The sequence below is a fragment of the Camellia sinensis genome, chromosome 7 (assembly GCF_055761805.1).
Source record: "Camellia sinensis isolate YWXY chromosome 7, ASM5576180v1, whole genome shotgun sequence".
Classification (NCBI taxonomy): domain Eukaryota; kingdom Viridiplantae; phylum Streptophyta; class Magnoliopsida; order Ericales; family Theaceae; genus Camellia; species Camellia sinensis.
The window spans coordinates 150727710-150737974 of NC_138967.1; the positions used below are offsets into that span (position 1 = coordinate 150727710).

Consider the following 10265-nt stretch of genomic DNA (forward strand, 5'->3'; position numbering starts at 1 on the left):
TTTTTATATTTTTAAATTTTTTTAAACGTTTTGTCAATTACCAAACGCATTTGTAGTTTATACTTTTCTAAAAATAAACAAAAAATAAACAAAAACCAATTTATAAAATTTTTGTAAATATAAACTGAAAACGTAAACGTTACCAAACACAGGCAAATTACACCCGTAGTGGTCCTTGTATTTTTCCTATGTGTCAATTTAGCCATTATAATTTTAATTGCATCAATTTTATCCCCGTACTTTTCATATTGTGTCAATTTAATATGATTGATTACACATTTTAGAAATTTGATTGAAATAAATTAGCAAAATAATCCTTTCACTCTCCTCAAAGTGTTTGAAGAATTGACATCAAAATTAAAATGGTTTATTCCTTTTTTAATGGACCATTTTACCCTTAATTTCTTTTCAATTTTTAAACAAATATTATTAATGGATTAAATTGACACAATATGAAAAATTAATGAGCAAAATTAATACAAAACTATATGGACTAAATTAACAATAAAAGTTAAATAAAAAGGCTACATGCATAATTTGCCATATATATATATATATTCCATACACCTCAACTTCTTGGCTATTTTTCATAATAAAAATGCAATGTACCATAAAAATTTATCGTAAATCTTATGCCGAAAATGAGTGTAATATAGATTTAAAATTAGTGAGATGTGACTCATGTGAGTCGCACCACGAATGTGAACATTGATTCCTTTTTCTAGACATATAGTATTATTGCTTCCCCAAAAAAATAATAAATTTTCATTCACTATTTGAATCTTATAGGTTGTGTTTAAATCATGAATTTGACTAGAAATTTAAAAAATTTAGAAAATAAAAGAAAAGTTGTGAGTGAAATGTAAATAAAATATAGGTACATTTCAATCACATTTTTCCTTTTGCTTTTCAAATGCCTATCCAACTTCAAATTCAAATTCAAATTCAAATTCAAATTCATATTCATATTCCTACCCAAAGTGTATATGAAAAGTTGGAAGATATTTAAAGAGTAGGTCATACATGTTGGTGACGTGGCAAACATTGTTGGTGCAATTGCAAGTAACATTGCTAAGAATCAGGCCAGGAACAGTCACATTCACAACACTACCTCCATTGCAGAAACTTCGGCTAAGGTTCCAATGTTCAAAGTGCAGTTTTTCTGTTATTGTTTCAAGAGCTCCAACTGCGCTGTCCAAAATTGGTTTGCATCAATAATAAAATACCAAATAATCATCTCATTCATTTCAATTTCAATATCTACATTGTAAAATTCAAGCTAGTGATATTTTCATGTACTCTCTTTTTGGCATGCCATATTTGGGCTAAAATAGTTACAAAAAGATAAAATAAGCTAAAAAACCAATAAGACAAAATATCACATTTAAACCATAATTATTTCATTATTTCTCTCACAAAAGTCAAAAAAAATTAAAAAGTTTATCCTAAACGAGACTTTTTAGTCCCAGACTAAAATAGTCAAAAAGTCAACTCACATCCCAAATGAAAGCTAAATCTATTAAGGTTGGGGGTTGGGAGTCCATCAAATTCATTTGAGGCGAAAAGCGAAAAATTTAATTGACCTCTTTTTGATTTTTTATACTATAATTTTTGTTATTTTGATTAGGCTCTCCATGCACAATTTTGATTAAATGCTCTTTTTATGGAAAGATTAAGATAATTAATAAAGTGATATTCTTTTTTGATAATTTAATATTAAACCATATTTAAAGTAATTTATAGAAAAAAATTTAGTTACTTTTTTATATTTTATAATTATTTTGACTAATAGTTACTTTTATGTGTATACATATGGTGAAAATATAATAAGTGGAGTCATCCATTTCTATTGGGGCCTAAGCAAGCACCTAAGCTGCCACGATTGACTAGTTAGATGAGAGGTTGTTAGTGATTTTGCGGTTGTGGTGAGAGAGGTTGTGATTGGCGAAAAGGGTGCAATTATAAAGTAAAGGTATTCAGAAAATATTATCGCATTCATATCGGGTATTGATACGCATATCGATAGAATTGCATATATACTAAGTACTCGAAATATGTTTCGGATACTTTTTATATATTCTTTAGCACTTTGGTATTCTGTGAATATTTTGTGGGTATGGGATGGGTACCTCAGGAATACACCAACTTAGGAAACATTGCTGAAGATACGTTTAATTTATTAAAGAGTTTTGATTTATTTATTTATTTATTTTTCAGAGTTCTAATTTTCTTGAAATTGTAAATTATTTACTTGATGTGCCTCAAATGAAAAATGTATTATTCAATGATGAAATTGATGAAAGTAATAATTGATAACTTTAGATGATAAAATGATTTATAACATTTGGTGTTGTTTGACATTGATCATAGTTGAAGTATAATAGAGAGAAGACGTGTGATATCAAGAAAATATAAAATAGAAAGAAAAAAAAATTTAAAGATAATTTATATCATTAAAAAATAATAAAAATATATTAAAAAATAAGATATTTTTTAAATAATACATAATTGGGTCGAGGGTGAGGCAAGATTATCATCTCCATACCCTACCTGAACTTTATGAGGTCTCTTATTTTCACTCTCGAATCTGACCCTATCATATTGAGAAATCCCAACCTATTTTATTTAAATATCTTACTAATAACTATCCTTAAGATACAAATAAAAGACAAAATATTTATAAAACACAATATATTTTTTGTTAATTACATTACACTTGAAATTAATATATTTTCAAGCATGTTTTATTAGCATTTGCCTGTACGTAGATGCATGCATTAGATGTCTCAAATCAAGCAGCCAAGTAGGTCCCAATATTGAAAATGAATTGGAAAAAGGTCCAAACAAGGTAAAAATGAAAGGGAGCAGCTTGCCTCTAGTCAGAAATCGGATTGAATGGTATTGTTCGACTCGTGAAAATCTATCACGAATCTTATTTTGATAATCTGAACCGTTCAATATGTAGAATTCGTCGAGTACTATATACCTGTAAAAAAATCACATTGATCGGATATCAATAGCTATCTCACCGAATCAATTTTTTGTCAACCATTAATTTGTTTACCGTCTATTTTTTTTTTATATACAAAACTGATTTGATCACATAGTTATCGATATCCGATCAACGTGATTTTTTACAAGCATATAATACTCGACGAGTTCTACACATTAAACGGTTCACATTATCAAAAAAGGACCCATGGTGGGCCCTCACGGACCAAATAGTACCATCCAATTGAACTGGAGGCAAGCTGCTCTCAAAATGCAAAGAGTAATGATTGAGACTCCACTCCACAAGATCCCAATAAATTTAGACCACTCATAATGTGGACCCTACACATATATGAGTAGACCTCATATATACATGGAGGGTTAAGATCAGTATCCAAAGAAATTCCAAACATTTTTTCGTTTTAAAAATTAAAAAAAAAAAAGTAAAAATGAAAATGACATCACTGCTAGTAATTGACATGACATGTCACCGTTTAACAGAATCACGGACTACTTCGACCTCACTTGAATAATTTTCTGATTTATTAATTTTTTATTTTTTTTAATATTATAATAAAAAGTGAATAACTGATATATATAATTTAATTTTTTGTATTTGTTTTTTAGTTCCACTTTTTTAATATATTTTATATATATATATATTTAAGTTACTTACTTAAAAACCAACTCTTTTAAGGAAAATTATTAGTTGGTTCAGAAGTGTTAAATAATTATACCTCTTGCCAATTATAATTTATCATAATTTTTTTATATTTTTTAATCATTTAATATAAATTTATAAATCTTAAGCGTTCATCAATCATAACACCATAACACCATTCAGACAACACGTGACAAAACTCCAAAACCCACCAATAACTTTTCCTCTACAGGAAACTTTAATTATTAATCAAGGACTATTGGACACGCATAAATTCATGATTAATTTAACCTCTCTATCTCATTAACATAATGAATCATTAAGTTTTAATATAAGTATTATATAAAATATTTAATAATTCATTTGAGATTTATAATATTTTTAAAATAAAATGTTACTTAAAATTTTCTAAATTTTACAATAAAGTCAAAAAAAAAAAAATCCAAAAAACTATTAAGGGATTGTTTGGTTAAAAGATGACTTATTTATTTATTTATTTATTTATTTTAAAAAAACGTATAAAAAAAAGTAGAGAGATGATGTGACTCAAAATAAGCTAAAAGTCTTTTAGAAAATCTTTTCAAAAACCGAAAAGCTAAAGGGTCATTAAAAATATTAAAAAGTTAAAAAATCTTTTTCATTCATTCTATTTTTAGCATGTCTTTTCGTAAAAAATTAAAAATTATCTAAAAAAATCACTTTGCTTGGTTTCATTTTTCCAAAAACACTTTTCGAAAAATTTTACTTTCCTTTTTTCATTATTTTTTTTTTTATTAAATTTTTTTAATATTTTAAGCAAATTTGTTTACTTTTTAGACATACCTAACATAAATATACCTAAAAATTTTAAAATTTATGAAAAAAAACTTTTTAAAAATTCACTAAATACCAAAAATACAAAAAAAAAAACTAGAATTCAGTGCATTTTTTTATATATTTATTAATTTTTTAAAATATTTTTTTACAAATTTTTTATTTTTTAAATACATCTAAATAAGGTGTATTTAAAAAAATAAAAAAATGTTTAAAATTTTAAAAATATTCACTAAAAATAAAAAAACAGGAAAACTAAAGAACTCAATTTTTAAAAAACTTAATCCAAAAGACTCAAACCAAACACATTATTTTTTTTATCTCATTTTTTTAAAGTTAACAACCAAAAAAATCACTAAAAAAAGTTTGTTTCCAAACCACTCCTAAGCAACCCACAAAACTTTTATGTTGGTTTTAAACAAGTTCCCACGTGTGAATATTACTAAAGATTGGAAAACAAAACAAACAAAGAAACAAACAAAATAAAAGGTAAATTACAAAAACACGTTTTGAAATTTGTTTAAAATACAAATTGTCTCTTGTAGTTTTGAAAATTACAAATACCCTTTATCAGAATTATTTATTTAACAGAATTAACTAAAAAAATAAAATTCATAATTGCTCTCTAATATAATAATAAAATTACCTAAATTATTAATTGAAACATATTTCTAATATCATGAAAAACTGTTAATTGACTTCATGATTTATTAATAAAAGACAATTTGTTACGAAATTAAAAATCTTAAAAGGTGAAATGTAATTTTTAAAACTACAATGAATAATTTGTATTTTAATCAAATCTCAAAAAAATATATTTATAATTTACTCAAAAAAAAATGACAATAATTGATCTAAAAAAAATATTTTAGACCACTAATTTAACATCAGTGTTACACCATTAACGAGGGGCACCAGGTGTGGCGTTTTTTTTTTTTTTTTTTTTTTTTTTGGGGGGGGGGGGGGGGACTGCCAGCTCTAAATGAGCTGTATCTAATCAAACAGATTGGAGCATAGGAAAAAGACAACGAAGTTCGAGACATCGGAAGAGGAAATCGTGATTACATTCGGTGCTGATAAATGTTTGAGCAAGAATCAGTGAAAATTGAATAATAATAATAATAATAACTTTGAGATGGTACCTTCTTCTTGGGGGAGAAATTGAGCGACACATCTGAAGTCAGTGAGCCAAACCAGAGACGCAAATACAAGAAGAAGAAGAAGACGACGAGGGAGCATCATCTTCTTCTTCCACTTCAAACTTGTTCCAGTTTCGGAAATTCACTCCATCGATTTTGCAACTCTCCTTCGGTTCGATTCCATCAAACAAAGTTGTGGACGTGGCGGAACGGCGTTATATACACAATACGGACTGTACTATACTACACAGAGAGAGAGAGAGAGAGAGAGAGAGAGAGAGAGAGAGAGAGAGAGAGAGAGAGAGTGGGGATTAAGGATGGAAAGTGACAATGGAATATTGGCAAAAGTGAGAAGATGGAAAAAAAAAAAAATTGGGGGAGAAGGGGGGAAGGGAATTGTCGGTTGGTCGTCGTCAGCAAGAATTAAGATCTTCTCCAGCCCCTCTCTACAATCCTCTCCCCTTACCACGGTCCGGTTCATTTTATTAAAAAATAAAAAATTAAATTTATTTTTTTAATAGAGTGATATGGATAATTTGATCTTCTGTAAAGTGATCTGGACCGTTGGAAGCAGGGTGGCCGGAGAGACTGGCTGAATAGGATTTCAATTCCCGTTAGCAAGGGTTAAAAGGCGGGAAATAAATGGTAAATCATGAAATTTAGGTTGATTATTCAGCCTTTGAACATCTATAAAATTTTAATTGGTAGAGAGAAAGAGGTAGAAATTTACAATTTATGTTGGGATAAAAAAATAACATCAGACTAAAATTAATTAGTAATTGACTTTGAATATGGCTATATAATATTCCGGAATCATTACATAATTTTCTTGAAATTTATGCATTATTTCGAATTTTTGTCAAAATATGTTAATAGGAAAATGTTAACAAATGGCTCATTGATTGTAATTTTTTTTTTTGGTTGAAAATATATTAAAATAGTAAAAAATGTATTAATTTCAATAAAAATATATTGAATTTAATAAAAATTCTTTTATGTTCTTTATTTTTTTTTTATTTTCCACTTGTGTCCTAAGAACACTTGTTAAGGAGACCAATGTTAATATTAATCCTTTTTTTTTTTTTTTTTTTTTTTTTTTGGTATTGTGTTAATTTTGATTCAAGTTGTGCTAATGTATTTTATCCAAAATTTCCACTGTTAGTTAAAAAATGTTAAATGTATAGTGAAATTCAAAATTTTACTCACAAATTAAATTTCATAAGATTATTTGATTTAAACTCAATTTTCTCCATTTTTCAAAAAAATAAAATGCTTTCATTAATTGCTTAATAATTATTCTGAAAAAATCAATAATAAATATTTCTTCAAGAGGTGATATAAAATGGTGACATAAAAACTGGCAACATATGAAAATACGATGGTACTACATGCACCAATTAGTTTATCAACTAGTATACCAACATATGTTATGGCATTATTATTATCTCCACCCATTAAACAAATTATAAATACCTAAAATCTCTAAAATTATGTCATATCATCTATTAGTACACTAATTAATATACCAATTAGTACATATAGAATTTCATAACAATAATCTTTCGATTAACATGTCTTATATGATTTATAACTATTATGTATCACTTTTTTCATCATTTTATAACTACTGAATACAAGTTAAGATATTAATTATTTTTATTAATTACTTAAAAATAATTATCTCAAAATAAGAGAATTAATCATAGCGACAACAAATCAATTACGTATAACAGTTCTCAATGATTTCAATGAATTTCATTATGACCAATGCATCAATGATTTTGTTTTCAAGGGTGAATTAAAGTTGTTCGAAAAAAACAAAAAAAAAGGTTGAATTAAAGTTGATGATGACTACCAAATGCGACTACCCATGACTTCAAAAGTGTTTCTTAATGGCAAAATAATTCAAAAATTAAAATTTTAGAACAAAATACAAAAACATTTCTGTAAGTTTGATGAAAAATATAATTTTTGTAGAAATTTTAAAATTAAAAATTACAATCAATTACAGACCATAAGTACGATAAAAATAATAATTTGATATTAACATTTTCTGTGACAAATTAAAAAAAAATAATATGTGTATCTTAGAAGAAAAAATTGATTTTACATTTGTGGACGATTAATACTTCAGGCCTCGAGAGCTTTAGGTGCGAATTTGTGTTCACCAGTTGAAAGGCCGGACGACCACCCGAACGATAGGGTGAAGCACTTGTCTACCGCGGTTGTCACCTTGTCGACCGCGACTGTCAACTTTTTTGCTGGACGACCACCCAAATGACCGCCCGGATGACTGGCAAAGTAAAATTTGCGTCATTCGAAACAAGTTCAAATTCGAGGTATGTAGCATTACTCTTTGTGGACACAGAGGATAATAGCCTACCAGATCAGTCTTTTGTCTGTTTGCGTTTAGGTCCAAGAAGCATTAATCAAGTTTAAAGAGCTTGATGACTTTGTATTATGATTCCAATAATTTTCAACGTTTCATCTGGATATTATTTATGTGATATTTTTAATTAATAAAAATTTATAACTTATATTATAATAAATTAATATTTTGGAGATAAAAATTTATGAACAAAATAATTTAGATAGTAAAAGTGTGATGCATTTTTTGGGATGAAATTAGATTTTTAGTGAGGAATTACTATCTTTCTAGAATCAAAATTTTCATCTCAAAAAATATATTTTTTTTTTACACAAAATTATGATGTTAGTAAAAGTGCATTTAGTAGTGACATTTCTTAAATTTTGTTGCTAAAAATCATACTTTATGACCTTTAGTGACGACTCCCGTCATGATAGGAATTAATCTCCTAATATTTTTTCCTAATACTTTTTACAACAAAATATTTATTTTCAACAATAAAAATTCAGGGGTAAATTGCACTCACCTCCCTAAGGTTTCTGACAAATACAGGAACTTCCTCTGTGATTTAAATAATTATACAAACTTCCCTTACTTTAACTGACATTGTCAAGATTCTCTCATTCCATCAAATTGGCACAAACGACGTTACTTACATATACTAAATGACTTTATTATCCTTGCTTTGGAGCACAGAAAGATGATAATACCCTTTGTACCCTAAGTCCCTAATTTACTACCTATTCTAATTTCGATCAAATTTGTGGGAGAGAGAGAAATTTTTTGAAGAAGACCAATCGGTGTCAACAAAGGACGAAGAAGCTTGAGATTTTGGTTCGATCATCGTTGCTAGTGCAAATGTGAAAGTGATTGATCGATGAGAAGTTTTTAGGGCTTCCAGGTAAGATTTCAAACCTTTTATACTTCATTCCTGTTTGTTTTCTGGAATAGCAGCCTAGTTCTTTTATACTTCATCCCCGTTTGTTTTCTGGAGTGCAATCCAGTTCTTTTATACTTCGTCCTCGTTTGTTTTCTTGAGTAGTAGTCCACTCCGAATTGTTAGTGATGAACAGTGAGCCTAGCTCATGTTTGTTTTGGTTTTGGAACTCTAGATTTGTAGTCTCTTTTAGATTTGTAATCCCTTTTGGATTTGTATGCCTTGACGGACGGATGAGCAGTTTGGACTGGGAGATGTTGGGTGACCGGTTGTCCGTAGGGATGTCCGACCTGACATCCGGGCAGTCAACTGGCCAAGTGCAATTTTTTTTTAATTTTATTTTAATGTTGGGCTTTTTTTTTTCTTTTTTTTTTTTTTGTCTTCTGTTTATTATGATTTTTGATTTTATGCAAATTATGATTGTATTGTATAATCTTTTATTAATGTTTGTTATGAAATTGGGAATTAGGTTTTGCTAATGTACTGTAAAAAACAGTTTCTTCTTAATTTTCTTAAAAATAATGATTTAAGGATTTTTTTTATTATTCTTTTTGTCATGCAATTATGATTGCATTAGCTTTTATTTTGATTTATTTATTTATTTTTATGTCTTTTGTTTGAATTTTGTTACATTTGGATGAGTAATTGTTGATTGGAGTTATTTTTTTTGTAATTAATTATTACTCATTATGATCACAGTATGGTCGCATTCCCTTATTTTGATTTAATCATCAACTATAAAGGCAAAGTGGGCGGAGTCTATGATGTGGACCCAAATATGTATCGCTACATTAATGCCTTGAAGGATGTGACTGCAATAGTCCTCTCTCACATTGCTTGTAGTGAAGCAATAGCTATCACATTGCATTCTTAGAACATATATTGCATTATTTGTAACCAATTCTAGACTGTTATTGTGGACTGGTTGGATTGTGGTTGTTCTTTATTCTGTCTGTGCTTATGAGCAATTCAGGACTACGGTTGTGTTTTATTTGTGTTGGACTTGGTTTTGATTTCATTTTTTTTAATGGGAATGATTGGTTGTGCTTAATGTCAATTTTTTATTTTTCTTAAAATTTTTAAATACTTAAAGTAAATAGTAACATTCCTATGTTGTTCTTGGTTGTGGAGCTCTGTCTTATGCCTCTTTCCTTTCATTTTTGGCTACTTTTTGGTTTTTCTCTTGGTTTGAACTTTTTGAGTTGGGTGCACTGTGGAGCTATGTCTTGTACTTAGTATATATAACTGAGTTCAATAGCCCGAGCATTATTGGTATTTTTAGATTAGGCCTCATTTGGCAAATTAACATTTTAGTTAAAAAGTCAAAAAGTTATTAAAAAAGCCAAAAATCTTATA

At 27.9% G+C, this 10265-nt stretch overlaps 1 protein-coding gene across 4 annotated transcripts in view; it reads right to left on the reverse strand.

The window, feature by feature from the left end:
* The window catches only part of LOC114317600 (putative LRR receptor-like serine/threonine-protein kinase At1g53440), a 17895-nt gene extending 11588 nt beyond the window's left edge, over positions 1-6307 (reverse strand). Inside the window, exons 1-2 of one of the 4 annotated variants that reach the window (XM_028264349.2) lie at positions 5608-6307; positions 1024-1186 (exon numbers count right to left, since the gene is read on the reverse strand). In XM_028264349.2, coding sequence (XP_028120150.2) covers positions 1024-1186; positions 5608-5707 — 263 coding nt within the window. In that variant the 5' untranslated portion in view covers positions 5708-6307. Of the gene's footprint in view, positions 1-1023; positions 1192-5607 lie in introns of all 4 variants that reach the window. The other 3 variants (XM_028264350.2, XM_082879556.1, XM_082879557.1) reach the window with 3 other exon arrangements.
* Positions 6308-10265: the final 3958 nt, after the last annotated feature.